The 13,999-nt window shown below is 47.0% G+C and overlaps 1 protein-coding gene across 5 annotated transcripts in view; it reads right to left on the bottom strand.

Annotated features, from left to right (window-relative positions):
* Positions 1–10,328: 10,328 nt before the first annotated feature.
* The window catches only part of FAF1 (Fas associated factor 1), a 472,685-nt gene continuing 469,014 nt past the window's right edge, over positions 10,329–13,999 (bottom strand). For all 5 annotated transcript variants that reach the window (XM_044770763.2, XM_044770762.2, XM_044770761.2 and 2 more), the window contains one exon: positions 10,329–10,584. In XM_044770763.2, the coding sequence (XP_044626698.1) occupies positions 10,501–10,584 (84 nt within the window). In that variant the 3' untranslated portion in view covers positions 10,329–10,500. The remainder of the gene's footprint in view (positions 10,585–13,999) is intronic.

The raw sequence follows: 13,999 nt of genomic DNA, 5'->3' as shown, positions 1-13,999 counted from the left end.
GATTTAACTGCCTTTAGAAATTAATTTGAGGGAGATCGTGCATCTTCCCAATTTGCAATATTTCCTTCCATCTAGGACACCGTAGGACTTTCATTTATTCATGACTTTTATGTCCTTTTGTAAATTTTGTTGTTTTGTTCCTATGGTTCTGTTTCTTAAGCATGTTCCTTGGTGTTTTATACAGCTCTTGTGAATGGAATCTTTTCACCCCTCACAGTGTCTAACTGGTTATGGCAGGAGCATAAGAAAGTCACTGATTATAGTATATTGCTCAGGAGACTGGCCTCCTTCCCGACCTCTCCCCCATTTTACCTTAGTTCTCACACTTTCCCGGAAGCTGAGTTTGGAAGGACCCTGCATTGACCAAGCCCAGCAAGGGAGGGAGAGAGAGTGATTCTGCACAGACGATACTGTGCAAAGGCCCAAGTGAGCTGCAGGTCCTCCCGGGGCTTTGGGGACAGTGTGCACCCACAGAGTGGCCTTCTTCCGACCTTCCTCCTCCTGGTCCCCATCTCCCAAGAGGGCCTCTGGAAACAGCGATTCCGAGAATCAGCCCTGGGGACCCCGTGCCACCCAGACTGGGAGCTTTGCTGTGCTGTGTGACCACGGGTGAGTCGCCAGCCCTCTCTGGGCTTGTCTGCTGGCCACTCCAGAATCGGATTGCTTGGAGAACAGCAGCAGCCGGGCCACCGCATGTTGGGGGAGGAGATTGTGAAGAGGAAGGGCACTACCGCTAGGCTCTTGGGCTGGGTCAGCCTGGGGTTGAGTCCCGACCATTCCTGGGAAGTGCCTCGACAGACTGCATACTCCCAGCCTGTAACCCCCAGATCACTGATCAAAATGAAGATATGAGAGAGGGAAGGGCTAGGAGGCAGAGACCTAATCTATCCCCCAGCCCCTACCTCCTCACCCTTGGCATCTTTCCCTCAAAGAATTCTGCTCTGGGTTCCTCCACCACCAACACCACCACCCCACCTCCTACTCCCTCCACTTCGCATTTCCCACTGGGACGGGGGACAGCGCAGTCTCCCTCCAGGCTGTGTATGGTGGGCGAGTTCCAAGCTGCATGACTGGCTCACCGCTGATACTGGTTGGCTTGGAGCCCAACATGTTAACTCTCTTTCCTGGCAGGGTCTGTGTTGAGGTCGGAAAGCTGGCTCACAAGTATGTTTTTTGGCCCTAATGGGTGGTTCAGACTCCAGGCTTGAGGTGGCACAGAAGCACAGATACCTCCTCCAGGTTCTGAGTCCCCCCTGGAAACTACTCACCCTTTAGGACCCAGCCTCCAGGATGCCCCCACTGTCTCTTGTCGGGGGCACAATAGGCACATCCTGATCCTGCAAGCTCTCCAATTCCTGTGCATATGCCCTCTCTGAGGCCACACAGCCACCCATCTTCATCTCCAGTTCATCTCAGAGGAAGCCGAGGCACAGAGAGTAAGTGACTCTCTCAGGGTCACACAGCTGGGTGGGGGAGGGAATGAAAGCTGCTCTTTGCATCTACAGAGGAGACTGGCTGGAGATAGGAGGCTGAGTGGAGACCACTTTCTCCACCCCTAGAACTGACCCCGTGGGGATGGGTGTAGGAGGGGTGGAGGAAGGAATCACTTCCTTTAGTATTTGGAACCTCTTCCCTTGGGGCTTCTTGACTCCTTTCTGTGCACCCTTCGCCCCCAAGGACCGACCCATATGCTGTCACTGCTGGTCAAGAGGCTGGCCCCACCCTTCACGTATCCTCAGCACCTTTGGTCACAGGACCTGGCTGAGCAGAGCTGCCAGTGTAGAGCCTGACGTGGGCTGGAGTCCTGCATTTGTCACCTTTCCTTCTAGGTAAGATGGGAGTAAAAATAATGCTTTCATGGGGTCATTGTGAGGATTCAGTAACACAAGTCATGTAAAGTCCTTCTCAGTGTCTGACACTCAAGGTAAACACTCAAGGTATATTGGGTATTATTATTTGTTAGACAGTTCCTGAATGAATGAATTCCTCTCTTTGCTTTCACTCCAGAGAGGAAAATTGTTCCCTTTCAGTACCTTTGTTGCCTCCATTAGCAGGAAGACTGGGGAGCTGGGAGCTGGTGACAGGAGTTGCCTCTGCTCTTGAACCATAATCTGAAAACTCTCTCCAGAATCAGAATTCCGATGGATTTGCAAGGCTCAGAGACCTTCTGGCAGGCCTGGGTTGCTCAAGGTCGCAGAGGACTCTGGGCCATCACCCTCCCTGGGTCACCTCACCCACTCCACTCGCCGCCCTAACCATAGCATGTTTGCCGTGAAGCACAAAGTGGTACTGCCCAGTAAGGACGGAGCAGCGCAGCCCAGGCCTCCCCCGCCTCTGGAAGCACCCCCTACCTGTCTCCTCTCAGAGCCTCCATTATTTGGGGCACACCCTGGCACTGCTTGTTCCTGGTAGGGCTCCCCAAAGGCAGGAGCTGGGCTCTGCGCCACCGTGGCACAGTACCACTTTTATTCTAGAGAACACGTTCTTCTGTGTCCATGACCTCCCATAGCATGTAAAAAACTCATAAAATGCACCCCATTTTTTATAAGAGGAAATGGAAGAATGTAGGCATCAGCTGCACAAGCCAGTTCCTCCCTGATGCTTGGTGTGGTTGAAAGTATGCCAGAATGGAGGCCTTGGCCAAGTCACTTCACTGCTCTGTGCCTCAGTTTCTCCATCTGTAGCAAGAGGAAAGGTAGACCTGCTGTGTCTGGAAATGTTCTGAAATGAGAAAGGGACTATGCAGACCCAGCTAGATGATTCCCACGTGGCATGCTCCATCCAGCTTAGGCCTTGGCACCCACCTCTGGAAATACAGCAAAGTTCCTGGCCTCTACACCTGGTTCCTCTTACATGGGCTTCCACCCAACCCCCAAAAACACAGAGAAAAGATTCAGTAAGACTCTTCTTGTTGCCAACTCCTCAGAAAAATCCTATGCAAATGTTACCACTGTGTGTGCAAGTAAGGCAGATAACATTTCCAGGGGCCTAGAGCCCAGATCCCAGACGGGCAGCCTCCTTTCTGATCCTGTAGGAGGCTCCTATTTTCTAACTCTAGGATCTCAGACTGTCAGGCTTGGGCAGGCCATTTAGCACAGAGTGGACTCTGGCCAGAGCTCCTAGGTGGGGTTCACTTCTCCCCAGAAGCCTATCGGACCGCCTGCACCGGGAGCCTCCTCTGGGTCCCCCCAGCTTCTGCAACTCCTCTAGCATTGACCACACTGCTCTGAAACTGGTGGCCCCACCCCAGCCTAGGAGTTCTGGGCCAAGGGTAGAGGCTGAGAACCCAGTATTTAACAAAAAGCCTACATGATGAACGAAAGAGTCAAAACTGACTTGGTCTCCATAAGGCAAAGGGCCTTTAACAGTACTTAAGTTGAATGCTGGTTTGATGAAAATGCATGGTGGACAAAATATTTGCTTTGGAGATAGACAATGTGTTATATAGCAGCTATGAGACTTTGGGCAAATGATTTAACCTCTGTAAGTCTGTTTATCAACATATGAAATGGACAGTGTGTTCCCCCTCACAGCGTGGTTTTGTAGTTCATTCATTCGTATAACATTTACTGTCTGTGCCCTGTGCCAGGAGGGGGAAAGATATGTCACAGGCCACACGGGGAGACTTCTGTGCAAATAATCACAATCATGTGATAAGTGCTCTGCTAGGGTCAAACCTGGGGATTAGAAGAGGCCCCTAACTTGTCTTGGGGACTCCAGGTGGCTTCCTGGAGGAGGAGGAGTAGAGTGGAGCGGTAATAGCCTGAACTCTGGAGCCAATGTGCCTGCATTTGACTCCTGGTTCCTCAGTTTACTAGCTGTGTGACTTTGTGCAAATTACTTAATCACTTGTGCCTCAGTTTGCTCACCAATAAAGTGGGGCTACTGATAGCTCCTACTTCATAGGGTTGTTATGAGGAGTAAATAAGTTAATACAAGTAAAGCACTTAGTGCCTGGCATGCAATAAACATGTCGTCAATGTTCACTATTATCAACAGCTATCTACCAAGCACCTACACGGTGCCAGGCCAATGGCAAGGGATAAAACAACACATCAGACTGACATGGACTCCACCTTCGTGGAATTTACACCTTAGGCAAAATCTGAGCTGAGTCTTGAAGTAAAAACTGCCTCTTCTTTAAGAAGAGTTTGAGAAGAGCAGATGGCAAAGTCAGGGACTGCTGACATTTCGCAGGCAAGCAGAGCAGGGAAAGTCTGCAGAGGAGACAGAGCAGGACCTTTCAGAGAGGTTGGAGGATACTAGAGAAGTGCAGCATCCTAGAAGGCAAGGGGAGAAGCATTTGAGGATTTTTATTATACTCTGTCATCTGCGGGTTAGAGGGTACAGCTACTGAAGCAGCTCAGAGAGGGGGGCCTCATCGCGGAGAAAAAACACTGCAGGCATGAGCTTTGGGCTGAGACTCAGAGGGAAAGCTCAGCTCCCCTCCCTACTAGCTGTGTGTCTCTGGGACAGGGACATAATTTCTCTCAGCCTCAGTTTTCGTAATTGTAAAATAAAGACACTAATAGCGGTGACCTCAGAGTGATTCTGAGGATGGTGTGGGAGGACAGTGTATAAAGCCCCTGGCATCGTGCAGGCCTTACCGAGGCCTTCACTCAACACCAATTCCTTCACTCTTCGTCTCTTCTCAGCAGCTCCAGTTGATTTTGCTCCAGTTCCAATTAATTAAATGTTTTAGTAACCACTGGGTGCACGACTGCTTCATGCCAGACCCCAGTCTGGCTCTGGAAATAACAGACGATTGTGACCTGGTCTCTGCCCTTACAATGTTCCCAGATGAGCTGGATGTTAGAGATGAAGTGACCACCTTATTAATACAAGGACATCATTATTTGTTTAAATTCAGTCAATAAGTCCAAATTTACTGTGTGCTTACTATGTACTAGTTATTTCACTAGGCCTTGAAGATATGAAGTGACTCAGACCCTTCTAGGGGCTCACGGTCTGGGGGTAGGGGGAGGAAGGACATGTGAGCTGAGAGTTACAGTTCAGAGTGATCCAGTGCTAGGAAAAGGGTGGCACAGGGCTGAAGAGTCACAGCACAGGCACCTAACCTGAGGGTGAGGCAAGGGCTGGGGAAACCATCTTGGAGGAAGTGAAGGCTAAACTGAAAGTGAAGGATGGATGGTGGTAGGTCTAGTGGTGATGGAAGGGCATGCAGAGCAGAGGGAATAGTGTGCAAGGGCAGGGGTGGTAGAAAGCTGCTGCTTTCAGGAGAGTGCAAGTAGCTCAGGATGTGTGTTAAGGGCATGGCTGGAGATACAGATGGGGAGGGAGACAGGGGCCAGATGACAGGAGTTGTAAATCCAAGCCAAGAGTTTGGGTTTTATTCAGAGGGCAGTGGGAAGCCTTTGAGGGGATCAAAGCAGGGGTGTGGCACAGGGAGGCAGGTATTTAGAAAGCTCTTTCTGGCAGCTGTGTGGAGACTGCTCTAGAAGAGAAGGGACAGGAGAAAGGGAGATCAATTAGGATGAGCTTTTGTAACCCAGGTGAGAGATGATAAAGGTCCAAAGGGAAGAGATGTCAGTGGGATAACGGAGGAAGGAGCAGGGAATGGATTCTGGAGACATCAAAGAGGCAGCAACTTACAGGATCCTTTTCAGATCACTGCATGTGCTTAAAAATAAAAGGCATTGCTTACATTCTGGCTCCTGACACACTGGGGAATGAGTCACTCTGAAAAGCTGAGTTTTCTATAAAAATGTTCCTTTACCCCTTTTTGCATCAACCAACATTTAAAAAATATTATGATTTGAAGTGCCTTGGTATTATGTCATACTTTCCTTGAAGGTACCACATTGTGATAAACAGAGCAGGGACTTTGGAGTCACAGGGCTGGGTCATAAGCTCTGCTCTCCTCTTTATTAGCTGTGGAGCTCAGGCCCAAGTCATTTCACTTCTTCAAGCCTGTTGCTTCTTCTAAATGGGGTCAAGACCACCCACCAGCAGGGTTGTTGTGGGGTTACATGAGCTCATGTATGTCATGCTCCAAGCCCAGTACCCGGCATATTCTAAGCACTCAGCAAGTTAGTCCTCTCCCCTGCTCCCCACCATGCCCCAGGCTCATCCTTAAGATACCAGTAACACAGTGACCTTCCCTGAAGGGCCCTGGAGCAGTGCTCCTGGACTTCTGATGTCTGCTTTTCACGTTTTGTGTGTCCTCCCCCATAATCTGACACTTCTCACTGTTGTCATCACCCACTCTCCTTTTTATGATCCCATATGAGTTTGTAGACCAGATAATAGCTGTTCTAACTGCTTTACAGCTAGAAAGAAGCACTAAATGCAGAGGGAGGTTCAAGGCAAGAAAGCCTACCTGCTGCATCCCAGCCTCTTTGGGGATTTTAAATAAAAATATGGCTTGAATACTGCTTTACATGTTAACTAACTTTTGTGTTAATTCCTTTAATCTTCACAACCTTGTCAACCAGGTACTGTGATTATCTCCATGTTATAGCTAACAAGCTGAGGCACAGGAAGGTGAAGTGACTACCCAAGGGCACACTACTAGTAAGTGCAGGAGCGGCTTGGACCCAGGCAATTTGGCTCCAGAGGCTCTTCTCTTAACCACATATTATATCACCTCTTGAAACCGAGAACCACAACTCATAGTGTACACATTAAGAGTTAACATACTGAAGACTGGAGAGCAGTGTCTTTTACTGGTGTTTCCTTTCAGACCAAACTTTCAAAATGCAGCAGAGAGGAGCTGTATGGCCAGTTGGGGTTGTTAAGGGCCATCTTCCAAAGCAAATTATTTGAGATGAGGAAGAAGCACTAAATGCAGAGGGAGGTTCAAGGCAAGAAAGCCTACCTGTTGCATCCCAGCCTCTTTGGGGATTTTAAATAAAAATATGGCTTGAAGAAAAGAAGCAAATAGTCTGACGATGTTTGCATGATGTAAATGGTGGTTCTTACTTTTTTGGGGTCAATAGAGCCCACTGAGAATCTGAAGAATACAGAAAGGTACACATTTAACTTTTTGGACACAATTGTAGGGGATTCCAAGATTCATTCTTGGGCATGAAATTTAGAGATTCTTTATAAAAGAGCTGTGGACCAGAAAATCAGAGCCCAGGGCTTGAGTCCTAACACATCTACCAACATTCTGTGTGACTTTAGGCAAGCCACTGCCCTCTGAGCCTCATGTGCAAAAATGGACTGATCACCTCTGCCCTGCTTCCCTCACTGCAGTGGACTGTGAGGATGTGTGTGGAGGGTGTGGTAAGCTTCAGAGTGCTATCTGAATGTTATCAGGACACTGAAGTTCAGGGAGGTTACTCATTTAAAGTCATGCAGCTATTAAGTGGGAGAACCAACGTTCAAACTGAAGACCCTGAAGTCTCTGGAATGTGTGATATATGTGAGATCTCCCTCCAAGAATTTTATAAAGGATTCAATGAGATAATGCATGTGAAAGGGTCACATAGATTGTTAAGTGCAATGCCTATGTGAGTTACTCCTGGATTGAGTTTAGGATTCCACATCCCATCTACCTGTGGGATCCAAGACTGGGTGGATCAGGGACTGAGAGGGACGGTGGAAGTGTATCAATCAGTGATGCTGCTCATGGAGACAATCAACACCCTCTCCCACATCCAAATGAACAAGTTCCGAGCTTTGGGGAAATCTGCAGAGCTCTGCAATCTCTTTAAAACTTACCCCATTGACCAGCACATCCAGGTCAGCATGTCTTTGGTAGTAGCAATTTTAATGAAACTGCAAACTTACTTTATGTCTCTAATGTCACCAAGGAAAATTTATGAAAGCCTAAACCTATTCTTCTACATTAAAAAAGAAAGATTCCATAAAAGATGCTCTCATCCAACTCAGGCTTACAATTCAGAGATGATCACCTGTGTGTCCCATAGAACCAGTGGTGCCAGAGCATGGCAACACGGCCAACCAGACACTGCCCCCACCTGCACCTTCTGAGAGCAGTGGGAAACTGGCAATGCTTCCTTAAACCTTCAAACGAATGCTTCAAACGTACAACCGCTAATCCAAGAAACACAAAGGAGTGAACTGGAACGGGGGTGGGAATGATAAGGAGCCCTGGAACTTCACTATAAACAGCTGGGCATAAGAAGACCAAGCAAATATTCGGACTGAGTCACTGACTGTGTCTGATGGCTGGAATGTAAAGCCCAAGGAAGATTAAGGGTAGGAGGAAGAATTGCAAAGGACATTGCTATTTCTGTGGTGATAGCAAGTCCTTACTGTTTTTCTTGGAATCTAACTTTATGCAAGTCATTTTAATGTTGTAAGAAAAGACACAAAATTGTTTGGCCTCCTGTTCTAGAGCTTCGTAGAGCAGAATAACATGAGGGAACAGTGATAATTAGCTGAGGCCTTTCCCAGCAATGGGGCCTATAGGATAGCATTTCATGGTACTGAGCAAGAAGAACCTTCCAAGACAAGGCTGAAAAAGGGAGGGTAAACTTCATACACATTCAAGTAGCATTTAATAACTTTGATGAAATTGGTTTCAGAGTAAAATGTATGTTATTGGAATACAGAAGTGAAGGTGATGGGGGGAATAATATGATAAAGTCAAACTCAAATCAGATGGAATAGGTTAAACGTGAAAGTGAATGCAGAGTCTCATTTCTCCAATCTCTGCCCCCACCCTTGCTGCTGTTCCTGACTGTGGCCTGAGTTCAGGGCAGAAGCTTCTCCAGGGCAGCTCCAGAACAGGGTCTACCTGGAAAAAGAAGACCCCATGCTCTTAGCATTGGACATGACTGTCTTGTGGGCCGTTAGGTTAGGAAGGTAGGAGTGGAGCTGGAGAGGAAGTGCTCAGGTTGAACTTGGCCACAGTGGGTCTCTTCCTTTCAGCCTCCCCGGAGAGACCACTGGGGCCAGAGAAAGCCTGCACCTACACAGACACAGCACTAGTCTGTTAGGAACACATTTCTTTTAAGAGAGTGTTCAGGGGAGGTCCCTGGCTGGAGTATCAGAGAAAAGACACAAGGAGGAATTTTCCCGGCCAGTGCCCACTTCTGGGCAGAGGGAAAAGTGACCAGGCATATCTCGGGCTTCAGTTAGAGTCTTATGAGAACCCCTTGGCTTGGGCTGGGGGAAAAAATCCAGCACTCATACTCTCTTTTGGACAAGTACAAAATGTCAAATCAGGATCCCAACCCCAGGATAGAGACCACAGATGACACAAAATAGATATGGAGAAACATTCCAAGACTGAAAGAAATCATTGGCCGTGAAGACATAAACAGCGCTTCCATGAACTAAACTCTAAACCCCAAATCCAGAGATTAACAAAAATCCACATTTACTAAATCACCCCAAAATTATTATATGTAGGTTCATGCAACACATGTCTTCTGAGCTGAGCCCCTGTTTGCTCTCTCAAATATATGAAGTCAGAATGCTTAGCCATAGAATGACACCCCTTCATTTGAGATAGGAGTTCAATATTTAATATTAAAACATTAAAAGAATGAAATAGTGGATCCAGTTCCTTATTACAGTTGGGCTCAGAGTCCATGAGGCAGCTGATCAGATTTTGGCGATAGACAAGGTGCTTAAGACACCAAGTGAGAAGGTCCAAACGCGTGATGAAGAGGGAGAGAAACACGGGAAAATTGTGTTCAGCGTACACACTGACGGACCAGCAAACTGGGAGCTGGTGTCCGTGAGGTTCTAACTGCCCAAATGCAAACCTATCAGCAGCTTCCTGCAGCCGGGCCAGATACCGAAGTCCTGGTACTGGTCCTCTTCACATTATCTCATCACTAACATCGTGCACTTCAACAGTTTCTCATGCTGTAAAGGAACAGCAGATACCTCCTAGATGGAACCTGGAGACTCAAGGCAGCAGTAGTAAATGTCTTGCATATATGTCAAATGCAGTCCTCAAACTCAACCTTATATCTTAGTAAAGAAGTCAGAAAGTACCAACAAAAATGATATGCTTTTTTTCCTACAACAATGTTTAATCTCCATACCAAGAAATCCCATTAGACTTTTTACCCCTGCCTTTTAAAATTAGGTGACAAAGTAGAAATCCAGTCATGAAAATAAAAAGGCAGAGGCATATAAGCCCTGGCTCAATGAGACATATCAAATACACAGCATCCTGGTGTCACAGAACATCCTGGTGTCACAGAACTGTCCTAGACACTGTGGAGAGAAGAAGGGCATTGGAGAGGTAACAATTCTACTCTGTGATCACTCACACTTGAACGGTGCATAAGTCAGTGAATGAGGGTGAGGTGAAGGGGGCAGGGGAGGGTGGCAGAGTTGTAATTCTCTATAACGAGGTTGGGAACATATACTCGTGGATGGGCAATTTTAAGTAGCTATGTTTATTATTACTTTTTTCCAGCAATCTTGCAAGAGGCAGAAGTGTGACACTGAATTGAGTGAGACGAGAGCGTAGGTGGGTTGGTGAGGAGCCTTCTCTTGACGCAGCCTCCGGCTTGTCCAGGAAGGGCTGGTTCCACTGCTGGGCCTTGTTTACTCTTTTGCTTCAAGGAAAAGGGTTTCTTGAGGGAACAACTTTACCTCCAATAATGACTTATTTGGGTCCAGCTGGGTTACCTAAAAAGAAAGAAAACACATATTCAAAAGACTGGAACAAGCACTATTTTTTCCACATGGCATTCAGATCCTACCCATGCACATTTATTTTGAGCCTACTATGCACTGGCATGGGCATTTTCACATCTATCATCTTATTTGATGCTCTAAATAACCCTGCAATGCAGATGTTGTCATTCTCATTTTATAACTGAGGAAACCAGGGCTCAGAGAGGTCAAGTCTCAGAGTTTAGTGGAAGAACTGGCATTTGATCTCAGGGCATAGGTTCAGGAGACTGGACCTCTTCTTGGGCAGGTGGAGCTCCCTTGCCACCCGCACAGCTCAGCTTGGCCAACAGAGGAGGAGGCCCCTCAGGAAATGGTTCGGGTTAAACAATGACTGGTATTCCCAGGGACTTCTGCTTGCTTAACTCTTGACCGCAGGGAGGGCCTTTTCTGCTCAGTGAGAAAAGAGAGAAGCCTTTGGTGCTGATGTTTCTACTAACCCTACCTGTATACACTGTAGAATGCCCACTCCACCATGCCCAAAGGTGCTGTCTCCTGTGCTGGGGAGAGGCTCCCCAGGGAGGCATAGCCCAATCTCCTTGTTGTTGTTGGTGGTGGGGATATTTAGTTTGAAAAAATGAGTCAATGTCATAATATGACTTTCTATTTTAGAAGTAAAAAATCATCATTTCATAATATAAACTATAAAAAGGAAAGCTAGACAAAATCTTGGCTCAGTTGGGATATGCTAATCATACAGAGATCCCAAATTACCTAATTTATTTAACTTTTATAACCTCCTAGGCCAGGGGCAGAGATGGGATGTGGAGGACTTCTGAATCTGAGAGTGAGAGAGAAACAAAACTTTCCTGTTTATCAAAAGGGAACATGAATTTAAAAAAATTGACAAATACTGACTGGTTTAGTGTAAAGGACAATGGGCTTTGGAAACAGAAAGAGTCTGATTTCAGTCACAGCTGTGTTGGCTATTATTAGCTTTATGGTTTTGGAGTTAGTCTCAATCTTGTAGGACTGATGTGAGGATTGAATGAGAAAAAATATGTAATTAGCACCGTGTTTGGCACCAAACAGGTGTTCAATGACGGCTGCTGTACCTGTGAGTAACTGTAGGGATGGACACACACAGATGACTGGGCAGCTCCGAGTGTGTGTGATGCGAGGCCAAGCAGTCTGCTCTGTTTGATACAGAAGCTCTGGGCCCATGCGCAGAGACTACAGCATCTGAGGCAGGCAATCTTGTCCTCTGCTCAACTGAAGCCACACCTAATGAGATGGCTCCACTGTCTTCTCCTAGCTGAGGGGGAGTAGAGGCCCTGGGGGGCTGAGTGTCATAGGCAGGCTGGCGAGCTGAAGGAGGAACACTTTCTTCGACTGTATCCCGATGGAAACCTGATATGCCCAGGAGGGTCATTAAGGAGACACATCCGCCTCCAGAATCCTCTCTGCTTATAAGGAACCCAGAGCACAGCAGCTCTACTGGTATCTCTCGGGCTGTGGGCAGATGGGCAGGCAAGGCGGTGGGGAGGGCCCAGCCTGCTGTCTGTCTTCCAATGCACTGGGGGGCAAGCTGCTGGCAAATGTTTACCCACTTCCCCAATTAACGTACAATACTGCGCTGGCTTCTGTCAACAAACAGAGCTAGGCTGCCTCTGCTTCTGACTCGTTGGCATTTTCTGCCCAGCTGCTTCCGCTATTGTTCTTAATTAACATGCCAGAGCTCTTCCGGCATCTTCTACTGTGTTATTTGTGGTTTGTAAATATGATTTTTTTTGTATTGAAGTGTAATTGACATATAATATCCTATTAGTTTCAAGTTTACATCATAGTGATTCGATATTTATATACATTACAAAATGATCATCACAATAAGTCTAGTTACCATTTCTGACCATACAAAGTTATTATATTATTGACTATATTCACTATGCTGTACATTACATATCCATGACTTATTAATTTTATAACTGGAAATTTGATGTTTGTGGGAGAAGCCATAATCTTAACAGTGTCAGAGCTGTGCATACCCTGCCTGAGTTGTCAACTTGCAAGGTTAGAGGTTCAGAAACCACACCCAGTTTTCACACGAGAAAACTGTGTTCAAGAAAAGTTAAGTGCTTTTTTCAGTCACTTTAAGTGGGAGAGCTAGGACTTGAGAAGGAGGAAACTAAAATTTCTTGAACGCCTATTACATGCCAGGCCCTTTACATATGTTATTTTATTTAATCCCTATAACAACCACACAAGGTAGGGGGAGATGACAAAATTGAGGCTCAAAGTGGTTGCCACTTGTTTAAGGCTACGTGGAAAGTAAGGGTATGACTACTCAGAATAATGGTTAAAAAAGTGAAGTGAACTTAGATTCAAATCCCAGCTCTCTTGCTTACTGCCTATACGACCTTAAAGAAGTTACACAACCAGAGAGCCTCAGTTTTCCCACAGCTGTAAGATGCCAATAATCACTGTTTCTCCTTTATGGGTTGTTGTGATGGTTAAATGGAATAATGTTGGTGAAGCCTCTGGTACAGTGCCCGAGCCAGTAAGGCTCAATGGGTGGGAGCCATTACTGGCTGGAGTGCTGCCTAGGGTAAGGGCCCCAGTCTGTCTAGCCTCAAAGCTGGAGCTCTTCCTCGAAGCCTCCTGAAACCCAGGTCTGCACCACATTGCCCTTCTTATTTCTAACCTGCTGCCAGTAGAAGTGCCCCCTTTTCCCTGATAGGGTAATGCCTCAAGATCTGGAGACCCCCTTTTATAGTTTCAGAGGGGCTTTGCCACCAATGGACTGCTTCACAGCAAATATGGCTGTGTTGGGGCTACTCCCTCTGGTGCCCCAGATGACAAGAAATTTTTTGCTCTGAAGGTCACTGCAGACAGAAATTTCAAAGTGAACAAGGACAATCTGTTTCCATTCTCATTTGCCTGGTGTGGACAAAGAGACTGTGGGGAACCTAGGGGTATACCCGACACCATGCTTCTCCCCAGCAAGAGAGGGGCCATATTGTGAAACCATCCTGCAGTGCTCTGGGCCTCCTTCAAGAAGGATGTGGAGCATGCCAGGAGGGAAGTGCTGGTAAGCAGGAGCCTAAAAACCACGTTCTCTGAAAAAGAGCTGAAGAAGGGGAGATGTCTCCCGGAGAGAGAGCACGGAGCAGTGGTGGTGTGGTGCTGCTACAGGCCCAGGGATGGGCTGTGTCAGCCCTCTGTCAATATCTGAAGGGCTGACAAGTAGACAGAGTAGGTGTGTCCAGTGCAGCTCCAGTGGGTGGAGCTGGGACTGGTGAGGTAAAATCCCAGGGAAGCAGAACTCAGCTGGCGGAAAGAACTGTTTTATCAGAGCAGCAACTGCTGGTATGGCTACTACTGTTTCTTTCTCCTCCTTCTGTTCTTTATTTTCTTTTTGCTCATCATCATC

The sequence above is a fragment of the Equus asinus genome, chromosome 5 (genome assembly GCF_041296235.1).
Source record: "Equus asinus isolate D_3611 breed Donkey chromosome 5, EquAss-T2T_v2, whole genome shotgun sequence".
Taxonomy (NCBI): Eukaryota; Metazoa; Chordata; class Mammalia; order Perissodactyla; family Equidae; genus Equus; species Equus asinus.
Note: the sequence above shows the minus strand (reverse complement) of the source record. Positions and strands in the feature narration are given on the sequence as shown.